The sequence below is a fragment of the Mus musculus genome, chromosome 14 (assembly GCF_000001635.26).
Source record: "Mus musculus strain C57BL/6J chromosome 14, GRCm38.p6 C57BL/6J".
NCBI lineage: Eukaryota > Metazoa > Chordata > Mammalia > Rodentia > Muridae > Mus > Mus musculus.
The window spans coordinates 45,378,853-45,401,884 of NC_000080.6; the positions used below are offsets into that span (position 1 = coordinate 45,378,853).

General features: G+C 41.1%; 1 protein-coding gene and 1 long non-coding RNA gene across 5 annotated transcripts in view; one reads left to right on the forward strand and one right to left on the reverse strand.

The window, feature by feature from the left end:
* Window positions 1–10,135, reverse strand: part of Gnpnat1 (glucosamine-phosphate N-acetyltransferase 1) — a 12,567-nt gene extending 2,432 nt beyond the window's left edge. Inside the window, exons 1-5 of one of the 4 annotated variants that reach the window (NM_019425.2) lie at window positions 9,896–9,944; window positions 5,729–5,896; window positions 4,542–4,604; window positions 2,704–2,831; window positions 2,085–2,146 (exon numbers count right to left, since the gene is read on the reverse strand). In NM_019425.2, the coding sequence (NP_062298.1) occupies window positions 2,085–2,146; window positions 2,704–2,831; window positions 4,542–4,604; window positions 5,729–5,882 (407 nt within the window). In that variant the 5' untranslated portion in view covers window positions 5,883–5,896; window positions 9,896–9,944. Of the gene's footprint in view, window positions 1–2,080; window positions 2,147–2,703; window positions 2,832–4,541; window positions 4,605–5,728; window positions 5,897–9,609 lie in introns of all 4 variants that reach the window. The other 3 variants (XM_006519276.4, XM_006519274.3, XM_006519275.3) reach the window with 3 other exon arrangements.
* A 2,745-nt stretch (window positions 10,136–12,880) lies between these two features.
* Gm41143 overlaps window positions 12,881–23,032 on the forward strand; it is a 30,638-nt gene continuing 20,486 nt past the window's right edge. Inside the window, exon 1 of the long non-coding RNA XR_874578.1 lies at window positions 12,881–12,984. This is a non-coding gene — a long non-coding RNA (predicted gene, 41143). The remainder of the gene's footprint in view (window positions 12,985–23,032) is intronic.

The following is a 23,032-nucleotide window of genomic DNA, read 5'->3' on the forward strand; positions in this document are numbered from 1 at the left end:
TCCAGACTGTTAATAAATAACTCACCCTCTTTTATTATGGGCGGAGGGACACACCAGCAGCACAAGGGTGAAGGTTGTTTCCTGTAGTTCTCTCCTTTCTGCTTTCTTGGGATCAAACTGAAGATTACTCCCAAGTGTGGCAACTCTCACCCCCTTGCTAACCATATGAGAGGCTGGAGTGCTAGGCTGCTTGCCAAACCTGTGTGAAGCTCTAGCTTCAGTCCCAATGCTGGGGTTAGGGGAACCAAACACAGCAAAACAAACAGAAAGACACTAAAATGCATCAGGTTTTAAAAAACATAGCCCATGTTATTTTTTTGTGAAAGGTCTCTAGCTAGCTTTGGTGACACAGACCAAACAGGAAGCTCTGGAATTAAAGGTCGTCTTCCACCACAAAGCAACAGGAGACCTTAACTCAAAAAAGAAACCCCAAAATATCTTTGTTCCAGGTTGGGGGGTGTAGCTCAGTGATATTGTAAGGTTGCAGGGTGGGGGTACCTTTATGTTTTCTCCAACTGAAAGCATTTGCCAGGTTCACATAAAATGAGTATGAAATAGCTATGTTCTTGAGACAGTCTCATTGGCTGGCCTGGAACTGGCTATGCATTAACCCGCAGATCTGCCTGCCCCTGCCTGTTGAGAGCTGTCTTCAATCATTTTATAAAAGCTACTTTTTAAAGGAAATATGGATCAGATTAACTCAAGATTAGTCTGAATCGATTTAATTTCAGTACTAGGAAAAAGAGAGATCTCAGAGTTTGAGGCCAGCATGGTCTACAGAGTGAGTGTTCAGCCAGGGATGTACAGAGAAACCCTGTCTGAAAAAAAGCAAACTGTGCTAACTGAAGGGTCTTCTGTTGTGTGTATATTTAGACGCGATCTTGTCATATAGTCCAGGCTGGTCTTGAGCTTGAGGTGACTGTCCTGCCAATTTTATAGTTAGGCACATCCTTTGTCATTCTTGAAAAACAACGTTCATGTTCTAATGTTTTAGACATGACTAGTTGCCTGGATTAGAATAGTAGAAACTGGTGCAGTTCATACATCAAGGATCCCAATGCTTAGGGACTACATGATGCATACCCGATGCCTATTTATTGAGTAGACTCATTAAAACTCAGAGGTTATATCTAAATACAAGTTCTTCTACTCATAGCCTGGCAGTTCTCCTATGCAAATATTAAACATTGCCTTTGATTTGTATCTGACAAAGGAGCTGAATACTCACTGTGACTTGCTTGAGTCTGAGAATGCTAGTATTGAGAGTTAAGGAGGTTACTTTTCATAAGCCAGACCTGTTTTCACCTACTCCAGACTCTGAGGCAGAAGGATCACAAGTTCATAGCGCGACTGAATTAATGAGACTTGTCTCCCAGCACTCAGGAGGCAAGTGGGTCTCTGTGGCTTTGGGTCTGCAAACAGAGTTTGCAGAGTTCCAGGACAGCCAGGGGTACACAGAAAAACCTTGTCTCAAACACAACGGGGCTGGAGAGATGGCTCAGTGGTTAAGAGCACTGACTGCTCCTCTGAAGGTCCTCAGCTCAAATTCCAGCAACCACATGGTGGCTCACAACCATCTGTACCCGTCTGATGCCCTCTTCTGGTGTGTCTGAAGACAGCTACAGTGTATTTACATGTAGTAATAAATAAATAAATAAATAAATAAATAGATAAATAGATAAATAAATAAATAAATCTTAAAAAAAAAAGAAATACAGAGGGAGTAGGGGTTGGAGGGAGTGGTATCAAGGAGACTGCTTGCAACATTCCTCAGTTAGCAGAACACTACTTGCCTAGCATGTTAGAGTTAACAGTACCATACAAATACGCACAGTTCAATTACATGTTACTCTTGGTAAATGATATGTTTTCAGTTCTCAAACTATGAGGTAAACCTAACAAAACTGTACTTAATTTTTCATTAAATTCAGTCTAAGATACAGGAGAATGAGTTCAGAATTAAAGAAGGTCAGAAATAAATTAGAAAAATCTTAAAATAAGTTTCTCTTAAAATAAGTTTCTCGGCAAGAGGCCAAACTGGGACAGAAACCATACAGTTTCCATGGTTACGTGTACATACTTACAGTTTGCCGAGTTGCTTCCCTCTGCACTCGTCACTAACGACGACATCTTCTACTCTCCCTCTCTGCAAACAATCACAGTACTACAGGATGAGCCTTCAGCCTGTTTTCTACTAAACAATAGTTGCTAATTACAGTTTTTACTTTTTCACAGAGGAAACAGGAAAATCAGTTTCTCCTTAACCATTTTTTTTTAGCTCTATGCTCAACCTGCCCTCTGTACTGCTAAAGCAGAGCTCTAAACCCCAATCCCCATAATGCAATCTTGTCATAAACAGAGCATATCCAAAAAGAGTGTGTGAATGTGCATCTGCATTTGTGAATGGCTTTTGTGGAAGTTGAACTACAACTTGTGGGAATTAGTTCTTTCCTCCCACTGTGCTGATCTCAGTGCTAGGACTTGGGTTGTTGGGCTTGGTGGCCAACCTCTTGAGCCATCTTATTGCTGGCTCATCTATCTGAATTTCATTGTATTGTAATTTGCAGAAACTCCAGAAGTATCTTCTGCTAAGGAGCAGTGAACGGTTACTGGAACATTGATTTTGCTAATGAAGTTTTCCAAGTTGGTTTCATTAGAAAATATCTGTGTGCTTTATTCATAGGCATTAATGTGAGTACATACCTTAGCACATGAATGGATAAATTTATGTTCTATTATCAGAGTTGCTGTAGCCACAATTTGTCCTAGGGTCACATCTTCCACAACTGTAACGTAGTAATCTCCAGACTTCTTCATATGCTCAAAAGATTCTGTCAGGAAATGTCAAAAAGTGTTAGATAGTATGCATTTCTAGTTTACTGAATTCAAGAAAAGCACCAAGCCTGTGTGACTTCATCTTTGAATGTTGACGCTATTTTGCCTCAGTGAAAGCAAGTGAAGTAAATTGAGCTTTTGAGGCAGGGTCTCACTATATCACTCTGGGTGTTCTGGGACTTCCTCTGTAGATCAGATTGGCCTGTCTCTAACCCACCCACCCCCGCCCCCCAAGCTCTGGAACTAAGAAAGGGTGTGCACTTTAAAATTTAGTTTCCTCTTCTAAAAATACTACATTATTTAAAACATTAAGGAGTTGAAATACCAACGGTCAGCACTAGGTGGTCCACACCTTTAAAGTCGTCTGTTAGTACAGAATGGGGACGTAACCCTGAGGTAGAGAGTGATGTTACTTGGTTTAGTTTGCAGAAACACACATACAATCTGCTAGCAAAGTAAGACTGAGTTCTTTCAGATGAACAACACAGAATTACAGAGAAACTGTGCATGTTGCCATTTCTGTGACTAATTAAAACGTCAATATCTTCCCACTTAATTTACATTTATCTAAAACTAACACTCAACAGATACTCAAAGAACAAAACTGCAGGTTATTATAAGAGTATATTATATCCACAATTCAGTCTTGGCTTCAGTGTACTTTAACAAAACAGTTTTCCACTTGTTTTCCAATGTTTCATGATTATGTATTTGTTTCTTTAGAAATAGGATCTTTGCTGTAATAGCACCTTACAAAGATGAGAGATACATCCCCATTTAAACAACTTTTCCAAAGTCATACAAACAATGTTTAATACTTTGTATTGCTAGAAAAAGCTACACTTTCTCATCTCTTCTGATATGAGAAACTCAGATATTGTTTATTTTCAAAGTCTCATTCTATATAGGTCCCAATCTGGGGGGGAGAGGAAATAATTCAATGAGGGAAAATAAACAAAACTATAGAATATTGATCTTCATTCTCAGCCTAGTTGGAGAAATTACCGACTAAAGGAGCTGCATTAATAGAAAATGGGAATAGACTGAGTTACGACACTGGATAAAGCTAAGAAGGTTCCATCTCTCTTGGCAATAATTAACTGTGATATCGGGTACGACTGATTCTTTTTGGAAACCCATTTTCTCATGTCTCAAAGGGAGAAGGGGATTGTTAGACTAAGATACCCAACCTTAAAATTCAATATAAAAGCAAATAAATAAATGGATTAATGAATGAATAAATAAGAACAAAAGGAAAGTAGGAACATAAACTCATAAATTTTTTTTAAGTTTGTAATGAAATTTCTGTGCTAACCATAACCACATAGAAAGATATTCTACAGGGCTGGAGAGATGGCGCAGAGGCCTGCTCTTCCAAAGGTCCTGAGTTCAACTCCCAGCAACCACGTGGTGGCTATGAGATCTGGTGCCCTCTTCTGGCCTGCAGGATACACGCAGGCAGAACACTATATACAAAATATATAAATCTTAGAATTACTTTCCTTTTATTGTAGTATATATCTTTTTTAAGATTTATTTAAGATACATACTACAACAAAAGGAAAGCAATTCTAGAGTAAATATCAAGTTATACAAAACATCTCGATTCTATAAATAAGGATGGCTGATTTGTAACTAACCTATCTGACTGAGCGGGTACTGACCAGATTTCTATGCATTCAGACGAAGTGCCGCATGGTACTTACTCATGAACTGTTCCGGGCTGACGACGCCAGTCTCTGTCAGCTGACCCAATACCTTAAAAAAACCTAGTTTTAAAACATTTCAGGAGAAAAGCAAAAGAAAGATTAAAATATGGAAAGCAGCAAAAATATTCACTGGGTAGGTTAAAGAAAGTTACTTTTTCAAAACTCTATAATCATGTTTTATAATAATCTTTAATCAAGATTTGCTGATTAAACATGCAATTTTTTCAATAGTGTGTTGTGCGCATTCATTACACATGGTACCATACACATAAGGGCATTTTCATATAAGTACCTATTTTTATAAACAGGATAGCAAGTGACAGCCTTCAACAATATTTGCCTGCATATGATTTTACGGTAGTTCAAGCCTTAATATCAATAATTACAGAACCAGCATGTATACTGTTAAGCGCTATTTAAATTTTATGTAAGGGATGCCACATTCTCCTAAATATATGACCCAAAAAGTGCAAGATTCTCACTCCACTGAATATATCACTTGTAAGATAAAGTGTAACTAGTATAATGCTGTTGGGACAATTTAAAAATTTTTTAATTTTAATGTTAATAGTGGCACATAACTTTAAAAATCCCAGCACTTGGGAGGCAGAGACAGGTAGATCTCTGAGTTCAAAGATAGCCAGGAATACATAGACTGTGTCTCAAAAAAATAAAAATAAACCCAAAAAAACTACTGATAATGTTAAAAGTACATTTTCTAACTTTTTTAGTCTTAATTTTTCTACATGCAGTAGTTCTGGTCAAATTTACTTTATTCAAATACCTATCTAAAAGAAAATAGTAAGGCAAAATGTTACCAAAGTTTCAGGAAATTGTTTTGGATAATTTAGATGTTAAGAATTACACAGGACTAAATAAAACCCTTTCAGTTTGTCCAAAGAATGTTCCTTTGCCTGTCTTCTTGGAGAAAACTCATCCATGTGTTTATACATTATAACTTCAATTTTGTTTTCAGATATCCTTTTGGATGGAATACTGCTATATTTAGTTATTTTTAAATTCATCGTAGTAATATCTGGTCTTAGGCATGATACATGACTATTACAGTTGAGTGATCCAGTCACTTTAAGTACAAAGTCAAGTACTGTTTCAAGTTAGCATCATGCTTATGAAGAAAGCAACAAATTCTGGTCAGGATTCCCAAACTAAAATTGGGCCCATACCTTTATTTAAGTCTGCAGTACAGAGAGGCCTCAAAACCAAGCCTTCTCCAGGATGCGTTGGAGAAATGGCTGGAGAAAATATAGCTGTATTCTGACTCCAGTCCACTTCTTTGAGCAAACTTGGGTCAAACATGGGAGTTTCATCGGGTTTCATCTTTCCAGTAAAGTCTAAAATAAAATTTCAAATGTTGAGAGGCTTTATAAAAGGAAAAGTATACTTGTTAAGAAAGTTAATGTCATCACACAAATGGGTTCTATAACATTTTATCAGCTACTCTACTCTAGCTACCTAAAATCTGTAAGTGTAAACACGTTTACTTGTTAAAAACCATCTTTACTGTCAGTTGGGTTATGGGTTGAGTAGTCAAATTAAGTCACAAAAACAAAACTTTAAAACTAGCAGATCCTGAAGATGCTTTATCCTGTGGGTTGGGCTCCTGGTGTAGCACTGTCATCTTGTGGGTGCTCACATTTGAACACTTAGAATCTTGCAGTTATTACTAGGCTCAGAAATCACCTGGTAGCCAGGGGTCACTAAAGACTCACTTAAACATATGAATATGACTTATTTTATATGAACCACAAACAAGAAACGTAGGAATTACTCAAATTACTTCATTATTCTCTGTATTCACAATAGTATTATCTTAGCCATGACAGACACTGTGTGTGGTAGCTACTTCTAAACAGTTTAATAACCAGTGGGTTGTTTTGTTGGTGGTGGTTGGTTGTTTTTCATGCTATGCACCAGACATAGAGGGACGTGCTTATAATCCCAGAACTTCAGGCACCAAGGGAATAGGAGTCTTAGGCCAGCCTGGGTTAAACTTTGGAATACTGTCTCAAAAACACACATATGACCAATGTGATATGAAACGCTGTCTCAATAAAAATTAAGTCATAATAAATTTTAACCAGTTATTAATAGTTTTCTTGTACATTTCTTTAACTAAATGGTCCTATTTTGTAAATAATCATAAAAATATGTAATATTAATTTGGTGTGTACTTTATATTTGTTAACAAGTAATAAAAGATGTATCATGATCGTATCTTATAGACTAGCAAGTAGATAGAGGAACTTGCAAGGTTCCAGGCCGAGGACAATAACATGGCCACAGGCAGCATCCAAGTGTCACAGGCCTGTTGCACACAGCTTAATGTCACTCTGAAACTCTAGCAATTTTCTAGCAGTGAGTGTTACATCTTCATTTTGCCCTTTACCACAAGTTGCATCATTGATTCTACTAGGCAGAATGATGTCACCTCTTTACTAGTCTAGTTTAGCCAAATCCCTACACTCCATTATTGTTTAAGAGTTAAAATTAAAAAGTTAGAATTAATACTTGGAATCTCAATTTTGGAAATGAGAATTTCAGACTAATCAAAATGTATAAAGGCATTCTGGTAGAAATAAGAACCCACTGTCCAGGCACCAAGATATGGCTATCATGTTGTTTTAATGAACTGTTTACAAAATGAAAGCAGCTACATTGGGTTCACCTGAGCTCAGTCTTCAACTAGCAAAACTCTGGTGGTGGGCAGCGAGGATGTTGGGAAAGGGAAAGCAAGATGTGATTGACACCAAAGGATTTTAAAGAACTCATGGGTTATCAATAATTGATTTACAAAAGAAATCGTTAAAGGCTTCTAAATAAAATGACACGTTTACATAGCTACATGTTACACTGGATAGCTGAGGCACTTTAGTACCCACAAATTAAACCCTGAAGCTTCCAGGTAACTAAACGAAGGCATGAAAGCTGTGTCCATCCCACATGGGCCCCACTCTAGCTCTCCCTGTTCCCCCTTTATCCTTCACTAAGCTATCTCCACCCATACTGAAAAGGCCATTTTTGATAAGCTATGCTCCTGGCAAAGGTGAGCAGCTCAAGGGGCAAGCAGAAAAAGGCAACTTGTGATTAGCACAGTAATTTCTAGCTACTTTCCACTGATCAGCTACCCAGGTCCCTAAGTCAATGGGTGAGAAAGTACATGATCTACAAGGAAGCCACATAAATAGTGAAGAAAGAACAATGCCAGGAGGTCACTTTCTAAGAACAGTTTCATCATGTAGCTTAGGTTGGCCTCTCGCCCTTCATTGTATGTGTGAGTTTGTGTGGGCATGTTTGTATGTGTGCACATGTGTGTGTGCCTGTGAGAGTGGAGGAGGCCCAAGGTTGACATCAGGCGTCTTCTTCAATCTCTCTCCAAACCCACGACTCAGTTTTTAGGTTGGTGAGAATAGTCAGTTTACTCAAAGGACTTCTCTGTCTCCTGATGACACCATTACAGGTGGGCTACTAAGCCCACCCTATTTTCTTTACGTGCGCTCTGGGAATCAGATTTCTGGTTCTCAGTCTTGCACTGCAAATGATTTACTCTCTCAGCCAACCTCTCCAGCCTCCCTCTAACTCTTGGTTCTCCTGTTTCCATATTCCCCAGGCTGATTACAGGTGTGTCCCACACCATACTGGACAGCAACATTCCATCAGTTTCTAGCGTTCATTACTAACTAGATGAGGACAGGCATTGGTCTGGTTAAACACAAAGGATCTGATGAGAGCCAAACCTCTTTTTAAATGAGATTTATAAAATCCAAAGGAAAAAAAAGCCTTTCTTCCTAGTCATAAAGACACAGTTTATGATGCTGACAGAGGTCATGCCTAATTACAATCTAATAAAAATTCAGGTGAGGTGGCAAAGACCTGGATTCAGTGCTAGGGAGGCTGAAGCATGGACTGTGTGGGACTCAAGGACAGCAGGCTACCCAGTCACACCTATCTCAAACACACACACACTTTAAAACTAATTATTGGAGTTGATTAAACATGGAGATTTTTTTAAAAAGCTGGTTCTAAGGTACCCCTCTCTACTACTCCCCCCCCCACCCAAGTTCAAGGCTAGCCCCTGCTACACAGGCTGTTTTATCAAAACAAAACTACAAGAAGCCTTCATTCTGTAGCACTTAAAGGTCACCACCTAACTTCCTCTCTAAGTTTGGTTGTAAACTCTAACTAAAAGCCCCTCCCCCTCTACCCAGTAGGGTTTAACTTCTAAATTAGCATTTGTTTACAATGCTTGAGTATTGCCTAAGCCCTAGTCCAGTGAACCTCTAGTCAATGAATAATGAATGACGTAAGGTATTATCTAGAAATCACATTTCAGAAAGTCATGTAGAAAAAAAGATTGCCACATGGCCACAAGTGAGAAGACAAAAGACATACACCCAACTTCAAGTTTGGTTTCCCAGCCTCTGAATGAGTCTGGATATAGATGGGGAGCGGCTGCTTCCTGAAAAACAGCGGAGCAACAAGTAGGAAGATTGAAGACCAGGATTCACACATTTCTAAACATGATCTGCAGCCAAATCAAACTCGCTGTGATAGGTTACAGGTAGACAGACAGATAAGTAGACAGCTCCGAGTATCTTCATGAAAGGTAGTATTTCATGAAGCAAGAAGTCTTTCCCGTTAGTGTACTTAATCTACACGATCTGATTAGCCCCAAGTCTAGTTGCACAGTTGGGAGCACCGAGTTTCCAAGACTAGCCCTAAGGTTAGTTAACACTCATCAACAAATGAGTGGCCTGGAATGAGGATCCTCTCATTTTCCCATAGAGCATTACTGCAGGAAAGTCAACAGATGACAATCTTTGCATCATGGAATCTGTTTGAATCATACAATTCCTACCTTAATGAATCCATTTCCTGAGACCTACTCTTGGATTAATTAATCCCAAACAAACCCCCATTTATTTTTTTACAGGAACAAATTTTATGCTTGCCTTACATAAACATTAGCTCTAACACATAATAGAAACCACACAGTTGGTGTTTCTAGAGGTTCAAGTTCTAGGTTCCCCCACCCCAGGTTTCATACAGTCTGCGCAGCTGGGGCTCTTCAGAGCCGGTGCTTGTCTTCAGCGGCTCTGACCGCTACACCCGTAAAAGGGAACCGAGGGTTCGCGCCCTTTCATAGGGACGGCGGCAGAAAAGGTGAGGACCGTCCCCCATTCCCACGCCACGGACACTCCTAGGCCCTCCAAGACCCTGCCCGGCCAGACTGCCGGGCATCAAGCTTTGCCGCCCGGCTCCCGGGCAGGGCGTCTCAGCCTCTGCGGTCCCAAGCCCGCCAGCCCTCGCGTCCCAGCCCCAGGCCGCCTCACCGCACTGGAGCGGACCACGCTCCAGTCCCGGCGCGTCAGTCTCCCTGCGGGTCAAAGCGCCGCCGCATCCGGATCCGGCTGCAGCTCCAGCCCCGCCCCCCGTGCGCCCCCACGCGCCGCAGCCGGAACCGCCAGGCCAAACGTGGCCGGACCAACGCCTCTGCCCTGCCCCGCCCTCACGCACCGCTGCGCACGCGGAGGCACGGCCACGCACACCACTCCTGGGCTCCGGAGGCGAGGCGGGGCGGGGCGGGGCGGGGCGTGGGGCAAAGACCAGGGGCAAAGCTTGCGTCATCAGTTTACCTTCCAGACTTGCCTTTCGCTCACTGCACGAGAGTACCACCGTCGCTCTCACACCTTATCTGAAAATAAAGCCATAGGAGTATAAGCAGCCTACCGCGATGACCGGTGTGGGTTCCTTTCATTCTCCGAGCCCTAAGGCTCCTACCCTGTCAGTCCCATCGTCCCCCTCCCTCACTTGCATGCAGTCCATTAACAGGACTGGTGATTACATCTCCTGATTGTCAAATGTCTGAGACAAGGCTGGGCTTCTGTCTTCTAGAAACTGAGCTGGAACCACTCACCCTTGAGCTCTCTTGAGCTTTCCACTGCAGCCCTTTGCTTCCTATGACACCCGGAACATTTCAGCTTACTCTGGGCAAGAAGTGGCTACGTTCTCCAGGCAGTGAAGAGTGGGGTAGAGGCCAGGGCCCTGAAAGCATCTTACAGTATACAGCAAATACTGTGCTTGTTCTGTAATCTCAGTCCTGGGAAGGTTCCTACCTCCAGTGTCTCTCTCTTAAGTGTCATTTAGTGTCATCTGACAAGTGAGGAAGCAGAGATTTGGAGATATACATACATACATACATACATTCACACACACACACACACAGCGAGTGTGTGTGTGTGTGTGTGTGTGTGTGTGTGTAGTACTTGGTGCATGCCTTTAATTCCAGCACTAGAGACCAGAGGCTTTGTGCATCTCTGTGAGTTCAAGACAGTTCTACACAATTAGATCAAATACAGCCCCGAATATGTAGAGAAATGCTGTCACTAGATAGATAGATAGATAGATAGATAGATAGATAGATAGATAGATAGGGGAGGAGGAAGAAATGTCTTGAATATACCAAGACGTATACCACTTCCATCTCTGAACTCATTAAAATATTTGTTTTTTTTAAAGATTTATTTATTATATGTAAGTACACTGTAGCTGTCCTCAGACACACCAGAAGAGGGAGTCAGTTCTTGTTACAGATGGTTGTGAGCCACCATGTGGTTGCTGGGATTTGAACTCTGGACCTTTGGAAGAGCAGTCGGGTGCTCTTACCCACTGAGCCATCCCGCCAGCCAAAATATTTGTTTTTTAATGTCTTACTACATTATTTTGCTTATTTTAAAACTTGCAGCATCAGAGAAATACAGAATAAAAAGTCATGTGTCCCCATGGCTTCGCCTGTAGAATTAACATTATGTTAACAGCTTGGTAGAAATGTCTTCGGATTATGTGAATTTCCTTTGCTGTGCTTCCATTTTACTTGTGGCTTTGAACATTTGTGACACAGCTTCCTAATCTTTGGTGGTATCTGGTACCTAATCTGACACTGTGACGGTCTAATAAAGCAATACAAATAAAACATTCAACATGTATCCTGGCCTGTAATATGTGCTTAAGATGCTAGTTTGTGTACATGTATGTGTGTGTAGAAGGAATAAACTACAGTATGGTGAAATGAGGAACATCTACCCAAATTCCAGTGCAACAAAACCTGTTAGTTAACTGCATGTCTTACTCAGAAATGGCAGCGTAATTACTCGATGCAATCTCATAGGGGCCCAGACCACCCTGTCACAAAAATACTATACTCTGAAATAAATCATATCTTTAATGAAAAGAGACTAGAAAATCACAGGTAGACCTTTACCGATTAACTCAGGCTGATGTTCCACTCACAATGACTGGCCAATTAGTAAACACAGCCTTGCCTAAAACTGCTAGCTAACTGGAACAGGGCATAGTTAGTGAGCACCGCTACGTCTTTTACAATCCCCTGTCTCTCCTTTCACTCAGGGCAGCACAATACATGTGAACTGTATTCTGAATTTATATGGTGGATATCTCCCCACATCAGTGCAGCCATTCACCCGCTGACCACGTGTTGTGCCCTCTGCATATCAAGCGTTGTAGTGTTGGGATAACATATTTGCTAAGGTGCTACGCTCTCCGGTCGAGTCAACTGGACAAGCCGAAAGGCTTAAAAGTCACTCATGAGGCAAAAGAGTTTCAAGGAAGCTCTTCTCCTGGAGTCTAGCATTCCCTACCCATACAGTAATTTTTCATTCCCGCGTTCCATTCCTGCGTTAGTCTAGTGTATGGATCCACGTGCTCTCTTTCAGTATTTTCCTATTATAAGTGCTTTTTAAAATTGAATTCTGACATGGCTTAAGCCTTCCACCAGTGTTCCAACAGTCCTAGTTCGTCCTTAGCAAGACCTTGGTCTTGGAATTCAGTAAGATTGTAAAAGCTAAGTCACTCCCTTACACAGGAATTTACCATCACTAAGGAAGAAGGAAGTTTCAGACCAAAGGAGAAACCAGAATAGATTCTATAGCAGAGTTACACCCATACACACGTATTTACAATGGCCTAAGGGGAAGGTGGACTATACAAGAGACTAAAATAGGAACTATGGCAAGGACAGGAAGCCCTTGACCCTGGCTTCTAAGATTAGTGAATTTTAGGTGGAGCCCTTGTTGATCCCAGCTGTTATCAATGTATTCTATCCTGGGTGGTTCCTGTTAGACCTTTTGTGTTTGCATTCCTCTGTTTTATGTAAGATTCCGGTTACCTCAATTGTACCTTGCGAATATGTCACCCAACTTCCTTATTGTCCTCTGCATAAAAAGTCTGATGCTCAAGTTGTAAAATTACACTCAGATTGATTCCACATGAACTCTCCTGTGTGTGTGTCTGTTTGTCGTTCATCCACGCTTTGCCCACCCGCGTCGAGAGACCCCGTTCCACGCAGACACAGGGACCCAGAAGGTCTGCAGCAGCTGGCGCCCGAACAGGGACACCAGAGCGAGTTAGTCTTTAGTTCTTCTTCTTTCTTTTTTCTTTTTCTTCTTTATTTTCTCAGGCAAAGACAGGATCTCATCGGACTGTGCTGCAGACAGGCTGATTCGTAGATCAGTTAAAGGACGAGTAAGTTTTTATCATGGGGCAGTCAGAATCTAAAGAGAAGAGGCTGTTTCTCTCGGTTTTCAAGCACATGTTGTCTGGAAGAGGCCTAAAAGTCTCGGATAAATTTTTACAAGAATTTTATGATTTCGTGCAAAAAATCAGTCCCTGGTTTCCAGAGGAGGGAAGCTTAACATTAGAAGATTGGACGTGTGTAGGTAAGGATATGAGAAAGTTCTATAAGAAATTAAACCGTACAGGCAAGAAAGGGAGAAGGGTAGAGGAAAGTGAATCAGAGACTACTGACAGTGAAGGTGATGTTGAATGGGATATTACTGAGGGAATGAGAAAGTGTGAATTTAAGGGGAGAAGAGATCATTTTCGCAGCTACCAAGACAGCAGTGAGAAGGAGTCTTTACTAGGAGATCTCACACTCACTTACCCGGGTAATTTGCGAAGGGAGTGAGCCGTGATGGAAACCTTTGCCATTAAAAACTCTTAAGGAATTACAGTCAGCAGTAAAAACGCTGGGCCCTACTGCACCTTATACTTTACAGATTCTGGATGCAGTAGTAAGCCAGTGGCTGACCCCTTGTGATTGGCACCAAACAGCAAAGGCTACTCTCGTTCCCAGAGATTTCATTCTCTGGAGAACAGAGTATGAAGAGAGGGCCAGAAAGTTAGCTCAGGAAAAATCTACATTGAAAAATGGAGCTAAACCCACGGTACCTATGCTTCTTGGGCAAAAAGACTATGCTAGACCAGCAGCACAGCTGAAAACCCCAAAGGCAGTGTTGAAGAAAATCAATCAGATAGCCGTATCCAGCTGGCAGAGTTTACCTCCACCTAAGGCTAAGTCCACAGTCCTTTCAGGAATTAGGCAAAAACATGATGAGTCTTATGAAGGTTTTGTGGCTAGATTGGAAGAGGCAGTTTCTAGGATGCTTACCCCCTCGGAAGGAACTGATATATTAATAAAACAATTGGCTTGGGAATACGTGAACACCTTGTGCCAAGACCTGAACAGACCAATCCGCAAGACAAGTTCCCTACAAGATTATATTAAAGCATGTGTAAATGCCTCACCGGCTGTAATTCAGGAGATAGCTTACACCCAAGCAAAGAAAGGAAAGACATTCAGCGCTACTGATGGAATTACATGTTTCGGTTGTAAAAAACTGGGGCACCTGAGAGATTGTAAAAATCTCTCAGGAGACAAGAAGAACATTCCTTTGGGTCCTTTCCAGCGTTGTGACAAACACTGGAAAAGTGAATGTAAACCAAAGTCCCATAAGAATGGGACTCTGCTCAAAAAAAAGACAAAAAACTAAAGGGGCAGTCTCTTAGCCCCGTTCAGAAACTGTGGAGCTCATTATAGGACACAGCTCCAGTTATAAGAAAAACTTCAAGTGGTTCTGATACTTTAGGTAAAATTAAAAGTTATGGTTAAAAAGCCGGGCGTGGTGGCTCACGCCTTTAATCCCAGCACTCGGGAGGCAGAGGCAGGTGGATTTCTGAGTTCGAGGCCAGCCTGGTCTACAAAGTGAGTTCCAGGACAGCCAGGGCTATAGAGAAACCCTGTCTTGAAAAAGCCAAAAAAAAAAAAAAAAAAAAGTTATGGTTAAATTATGGTTAAAGTATAAAAAGAGACTTCATAAAGGTCAAAATATAGGTCACTTCTTACTGTTACTTTATAATTTCCCAGTCCTACATTGTGTCAAAAAATTTGTAGAAAAGGCTTTATTGGAAGTTAAGAAATCGTTTCCTAAAACATATAATTCATTTTGTCAATGGTATTTTTGTTGGTTGCAGAAAATAGAGAGCATTTTTGCAGATGGCTATAAAATATTTGACTAAGTGGACTGATGATGGCTTCAAAAAGATTCAGGATGGTAAACTTTTAGGCTATTTGAGACAGTTAGTGTATAGAGATTGTGTGTTTTCTCAAAAATTTGCCCTCAGATTAAATAAATTAGAAGTTTTAGATGCTTGCCAGAAGCTGTTAAAAAATTCTAGATTTTAATCTTGGTTTGACAAGCTGCCTCTTACAAACAGGAATGGAAAGAAAGAAATAGAGAAAATTGATTTTAGAACTCTCCCAGGGACAGAGAGAAATCGGGGGACGCCCTGTTTTATTCCCTCTGGCCCGTACAGGAGAAGTCTCTACCCTCTTTCTATTGTCTATGTTTGGTGCACCAATCATGTCAATTCATGTATGTTTTTTGTTTCGTTGTCTGAATGATTGTTTCGTTGTTTGAATGACTGACTGTTTTATGTTTCATGTTGAAAAGAAAAAAAAATGGTTAAAACTTTACCTACTGATTCACTCTCAGTTTGCACAACGGAGGCTGAGAGAGGCCTCTCTCACTTTAGCCAAAAATCAAGCACAGCAGGAGAGGGCCTGCTAAAAAACTTGTCTTTAAAGAAAAGGAGTCTGCAACCTCTTAGTTCTAAGACAAATAAGCTGATAGTTGTTTTTCCTAAAAAATTCTCTGCAAGTTTGTGATTATTGTGTTTAGCAAATTACAAAGTGTTTTATCTTATAGTATAGCTATAAAAAGTAAAATTCTTTGATTGATCTAAATTTATAAGATTCATGTAGCCACTTGATTTGGTTTTTGACTGGTCTTAAAGGTATAAATATGATCTGCATATCTTGGTCATAGAAAATTGGCTTATAAGTTATTTGGGTATGATTAAAAAGATGTATCACTGGTTATAAAGTTAACTTAAAAGTAGTAACTCAGGGCCAGAGTCATTTTCAAACAAAAGCACCTGGCATAAACCAGCCCAGAGAACTAGTCCTCTAAAGATACTTCTAAATTAAGATAACATTTTATGTAATTCTTATCCTAAAAGATAGACTTACAAAGATAAAATTTTAAAACGATGTCTCTTTAATGGAACATTAAAATCTAAACTGTCATACATTAATGAATTGACAGCCAAATTTTGTAACGTGATAGTGATGTTTTTAGTATTAATTTTAAGGAAAATAAATTGTTTAAAATTGGGTCTTGCTTTCCAAGTTATAGATATATTTTAATATTGCAACGGAAACTTAAAAATTATGGTTAAAATTGCTAGTGTCCCATTGACTGCAGTTTGCAGTTTGATCGAAAGCTTAAGATTTTTAACTCACCCAAAATTAAGATTGTTACAAGAGTAATCATCTTATGAGAGCTAATGGCACTCACTTTGGCCATTCAGCCATACAAAGCAAGGCAGAGTTAACTAGATAATTCGTCTTTGTGCAGAAATTAGACCCTCACAAAATCAGTTTGGCTATGGTTGCGGCCTTACAGGACCATAAAAGGTTATAAAAGAAAGTGTTTAAGGTATAAGTCATCTTAAAAAAGATTGTCCAAAATTAGAGACATGGATAGAGAGTTAAATTGTTCCTCAAAAATCGGTCCTCATTACAGGAGGGCCAAGATGCTCAGTTTGGAAAACATATACATGGGTTGATACAAAGCTTAAAGCAGCCTCAGGAAAGTTTGTGCAAAGTTTCTTGCGTTTTGCAGACTGCGCCTATGGAAATTCTTGAAACTTCACCCTCCCTGCCTTCAGGGAGATTTCTTTTAGCTAAACAACATTTTTTTCTTTTCAGATATACCCAGGTGTTGTTCATAATAAAGTCTAAATTAAAGATTTATAAAAGGTCAATCAGGCTTTAGAACTTATAAAGGCATTACAAGATAGCTTACCTACTTCAAACAAAATTATTATAGATTTGAAAGTTTATTATTTCCTTTGCATCCTGTTAACTGTAAAGAGTTTACTTCTAGTGAACTGGTGACCATTAAAGATTTTTGTCCCTAGGTATGGGTAACATAGCTTTATAATATGTAATATAATATATAATTGTACCTTGCAAATATGTCACCCAACTTCCTTATTGTCCTCTGCATAAAAAGTCTGATGCTCTTGAGTTGTAAAATTACACTCAGATTCCACACGAACTCTCCTGTGTGTGTGTCTGTTTGTCGCTCATCCACGCTTTGCTCACCTGCGTCGAGAAACCCCCGTTCCACGCAGACACAGGGACCCAGAAGGTCTGCGGCACTAAGGTTTCTCTTCATAGGCTTTGTTTGATTGTGAAAAGATCAGAAATAAAACTCTTTACAAATTATTTTTTATTAAGAGGTAATAAACGTTATGGTTAAAAAAGATAAGAAAAGGCCACTCCTAGGGCCTCACAACTTTAATTCCAACACTAAGAAGGCAGAGGCAGGTGAATCTGTATGAGTTCAAGGCCGGCCTGGTCTACATAGTGAGTTCCAGGATAGCCAGGACTACATAGAGACACTCTGTCTCAGAGAGAGAGAGAGAGAGAGAGAGAGAGAGAGAGAGAGAGAGAGAGAGAGAGAAGAGAGAAAGAAAGAAAGGAAGGAAGGAAGGAAGGAAGGAAGGAAGGAAGGAAGGAAGGAAGGAAGAAAGGAAGAAAGAAAGAAAGAAAGAAAGAAAGAAAGAAAGAAAGAAAGAAAGAAAGAAAGAAAGAAAGAAAGGAAAAGGTAATAAGGTAATGTTAGGGTGTTGTTCTATTCGTTTATTCATTTATTCATTCTTACTACATGGCCCAAGCTGGACTTGAACTTTTGACACACACACACATTCCCCACCATTCTTGTTTGCAGTTTAAAATGTGATGGTCACTAGAGAGTTCTCTAGTATCTCATTCGAGTTTAATTCTGAAAGGAAGTAATTCTTGTAAATATCATTAAAGAAAGAACATTCCAAGAAAATAAATGTGTTCCTAGCTGCTGCTCTCTCTCCAGCCCCTTGATAAACTTTGTTTAAAATATTCACATCTCCTAATTATTCTGGTTGTTTGGGTTTGTTTTGTTTTATTAGTTTTTTGAAACAAGGCTGCTCTCTCTGGAAGTCCTGGATGTCCTGGAACACTCTGGGTAGACCAGGCTGGCCTGCAACTAAGAGACCCATCTGCTTCTGTCGCCCTTGTGAGTGCTGAGATTAAAGGCCTGAACCACCACAACTGGCAAAAAGACCCTTTTTAAAACAAACAGAATAGAAGTGTGGTGGTGGTAGCGCAGGCCCTTAATCCCAGCGCTGGGAAGGCAGAGGCAGGCAGATCTGAGTTTGAGGTGGTTCTGGTCTACAGAGCAAATTCCAGGATAGCTAGGCCTACACAGAGAAACCCTGATTCAAAAAGACCAAAACCAAAATAAATAAATAAGTCTTATTCTGTAGCTCTGTAGCCTATTATACAGAACAGGTTGGCCCTGAACTTGTTTTGCCTCTGAGTCCTGGGATCACAGGCATGTGCCACCATGCCACCCACAATGTCTAACTTAATTTCCTGTTAATTTTATTTCTTCCTCCCTCCCCTACACAAACACACGCACACGAGTATGCATCATGTTTATACATGTATGGAGGTCATGGGGTGACATCATCAGTGGCTCCCATCTTATTTTTTACACTGGGTCTCACTGAACCTGGAACTCAATGATTTGGCTAGACCAACCAGCCAGTGAGCTCAGGAATCCACCTGTTTATGCTGCCGAGCTCTGGGTTACAGATGCACATTGCCATGTGCATTTAAGTGGGTGCTAGGAAGCCAGACTTGGGTTCTCATCTGCTGTGGGAAATATTAAAAAATTGATACCATCCCGCACTATGTCCTGCTACTCTCTACCCCGGCAGTCTCGGCCTCACCACCTCCACGGCTAGCCCCCATGCAGCAACTGATCAAGGTCTTCCCAGCTCCAGTATAGCTGCCTACACTCCCTACAGATGGAGGATGAACGGGACGATTCAGATTCCACATGGCTTTAAATAGCCACAGCTAGCTATAATATCATATAGGGATAGAATAATTGGGGTAACTTGTCTAATTTAGGTGAGCAGCTTGTATCATTATCAATTGGCTCTGAAATTATTGTGTGGGCATCTTGAGAATTTATTGATATACAAATCTGACTGATTAGTTATAAGTTTCTAGAGTTTTGATTTTTCTGAGTTACTGGAATTTGGGACTGCCAACTATGGGGGGTGGATGGCAGAGAAAGTACAAGCAGCTCAGAGGCAGGTGAACCGGAGCTGAGAAGACCGCCGCACAGAGGCTAGCCCAAAGATGGCGGGACCTCCGGCAGAGAGTAGCTAGGTGTAGCTGGGAATTTGCCGTTCTTTTTATTATGTCCTGCAACACTCATGCTCACACAGTACTTACTGAGTCCTCATACTGATTCAGATAAAACTTTGTGTTAAGAATACATACCTATGCTGGGCTTTAGTGGCACAACACCTTTAATCCCAGCACTTCTGGGGCAGAGGCAGTAGGTTTGAGGCTAGCCTGGTCTACAGAGTAAGTTCTAGAATAGTCAGAGCTACATAGAGAAACCCTATCTCAAAAACAAAACCCCAAAATACATATAATAGTGCATATATGCATATATACATGCATACACTTTTATATTATAAACAGTGGGTTATAAAACATACCTACAAGGAGTTTAAACAGCTGTTTCAAAAGTTCTTGAGGTGTTCTTGCAAGTCGCTGGATGCTTTGAGTGGAAAGTTTTTCTTAACCACATATTTATGATTCTTCTACTTTTAAAAGTGTTCTGTCATGATTTAATTTCTGTTGTCATAGAAATCAGCTGTACCACACAAACATCTTGGTGACTTCCATCATGTTTTGGCTAAAATGACTAAGAATCTCAAGAGCTCTAGATCACTGGTGAGGTCTGAGACAGAAAATGAGATCAGCCTGGGCTGAGCCCAGAGAGTTTGCTCAGCCCTTACAGGATTATATTGTGGAGTCACTCCCAGATGCACAGGGAGTGTCATGGAAAGATCACTGTTTTAGAACTACTCAGTGCTTAAGGGAAATGGTGACAGGCTGGTCACTTAGTGAGGAAGAACTCTTGTCACCGACATGGTTGCTACCATTAGCTATACAACCAAACCTAGGTGTCTGAAGGAAAACACACCACTTGTTGAGGAGTTGTGTTAAAAGAGCTTTGGCAGACAGGGTGTGTATAGCTTAGTGTGTGAGGGCCTGGGCTCTGTTCCCAACATAGTGGGGGGATGGGGATGGAGAGTGATGGATGTGAGAGTGATACAGGCAGGTTGAACTTCATGACATTCATAACATTAAAATCCTGTTTCGTAGCCAGGTGTGGTGGCATGTGCTTTCAGTCCCAGCACTCCAGAGGCGGGAGCAGGCAGATCTCTGTTGGTGCAGTGGCTTGTCTTAACACATATCAGGCCCTGGTTTGATCTCAGCATTGGAGGAAAAACCAAAAGCACCGGATGCTATGGGAACTTTCCAAAGGTCACCAAATGTCACCAAATGTGGTGTCCAAAGTGGGCTTTAGAGATATCAGTTAGAAGCACAGGATCAGACATTTGAAACCAGTCTTGACTACATAGAGAGTTTCAGGCCAACCTGGGGTATGTGAAAACCTGTCACAAAAGAGAGAGAATGCTAAACAAGAAACTGAGTTGGCTAAGGGTGTTCCTAATGAGTTCTCATGCAGCTGGGAAGTACTTCAGCTTACACTTGCTTGCCTTGAAGTGACTCTTCATCTGTGTGTGTGTGTGTGTGTGTGTTTGTGTGTGTGTGTGTGTGTGTGTGTGTGTGTGTGTGTGTGTGTTGGGTGTTACTTTCATCACATCTGTGTACCCACATGTGTGCCTAGCAAGCCAGAAGCTGTCAGATTCCCTGGGACTAGAATTACAGACAGTTGTGAGACAGATGCGGATGCTGGGAATCAAACCTGGATCCCCTAGCAAAGCCGCCAGTGATCTTAACTGCTGAGCCATCACTCCAGCCCACACATATCACTACTTTATACTTCTTTCTCTGTTCTCATGGTCAGTTCCCAGCACCCATATGGCAGATCACAGCTATCTGTAACTCAGCCCCTGAAGGTCCAACTCTCTCTTCTGGCTTCTGTGGGGACCAGGCATGGCCATGGTGCACATATACACATGCAGGCATAACACCCACACATGCAGGTCTAAAGTTGTAACCTAATGGTTAAGAACATTTACTGTAATTCCAGAAGACCCAGTATACTCAACAGGCTGGCTCACAACTGCCTACAACTCCAACTCTGGTGGATCCAGTGCCCTCTTCTGGTCTCTGTTGGCACTGTACTCCTGTGCTAGGAAACTTAGCAAGACTGTGTGGAGCAAAAATGAATAGAAATAAGGGCAGGAGTTGTGATTCAGCGATGGAGCACATGGCCTAGGCTCGATCCCCAAGAAGATAAAAAGAGCTGAGCCAAGTTCTCAGTCAGGAATAGAAGAGAGGAGGAGAAGAACACACGCAATAGGAACTCAAACAGATCCCACCTTCACCTGTGACAGGAACCATGGGCTGAGTGTGATCGGTCTCCTTGACCTTCCGCAGTTAATGGAGTCAAGAGGGCTTACACCTACTGCAGCCACGGCTTATCTAGGTGAGGCCTGTAGACAGTGATTCAGATTACAAAGCCTCTAGATCGAGCCCTGTCACTGAGTCCTGGTAACTTTTAAAAGAGGGATAGGCCAGCTACAAAGACATAGACCAGCTCGCTCCTTTTCTTCTGCAGTACGATGCCACGTGGCACCTCAGAACTCTAGTAGGGCAGTAGTAACCAGTACCGAGCCAACACCAGTGCCATAACTATCAGCTCACCAACTAATTAAGCAAACATATACACACAAATACACACACACTCACATATACACACTCCTATATACATACACTCTCACACACATAGACACACCACACACACAGAGGCAAAATATTTTGGCATTGGAGTCAGATGGGACTCTTTTTTTTTTTTTTCAATAATAAGACTACATAACCCAGCTTGGTCTCAGATTCCCATGACAATCTCATACTAAAGATCTTACTGCCTCTGCCTCCCAAGTTTGGGGTATAGGTATGCGCCACCATAGTCAACATAGTGACATTGACAGTAGAGACCAAACCTGGAAGATTTGCACCTTTCGATGTAAACTGTTGTAGTAAGAAATGCAGCAGCATACCACAGGCCAGAACAGATGCAACACCTGCACTAGGGAGGCTGAGGCAGAAGGACCAGAAGTGTGATACCAGCCTAGGCTACATAATGAGGCCCTGTCTCAAAAACCTTTGGTATCCAAGAGGCACACCTAAGATGCCAAAACCATAGCCAGTGACATGGCTCAGTAGGTAAAGGTGCCTGCAGCCAAGCCTAACTACCTGAGTTCAGTCACTGGGACCCATATGGTGGAAGGAGAGAGCCGAGTACCATGGGTTGTCTCTGTAACTACCACATAAACACAGAGAGAGAGACACACACAGAATCAATCAATGTAGTTTTAAAAAATGCCAAATCCATGGATAACCAACCCCTTTGTATTTATATAGAGTTGTATTTGCATAACTTATTTCACTAGTATATTTTATTTTATTTTATTATTTTATTTATTTATTTGGTTGGTTTTTTCCGAGACAGGGTTTTCTCTGTATAGCCCTTGCTGTCCTGGAACTCACTTTGTAGACCAGGCTGGCCTCGAACTCAGAAATCCGCCTGCCTCTGCCTCCCAAGTGCTGGGATTAAAGGTGTGCGCTGCCACCGCCCGGCTCACTAGTATATTTTAAAGAATACTGATGAAACCTAATATAATAAAAATATTATGGGATTATTCATTATATAAAACCATGTATAGAATAATGATAAGAAGAAAGTATATATGTAGTACAAACACAGTTTCAGAACATTTTAAATTGTTATTACTATTGTACCTGTGTGGTTGGTATGTGTGAGGTTCATGTAGGGTCAGAAGACAAAGTCAGTTTCTCCATTCACCATTACGTGGGTTCTGGGGATCAAATGCAGGTTTCCAGGCTTGTACCATAAATGCCTTTACCCGCTGAGAGCTCACTGACTCTCAGACACACTTTTTCCAAATTTTTTTTTCAGGAACTTAATATTTGTTTGTCTGTTTGT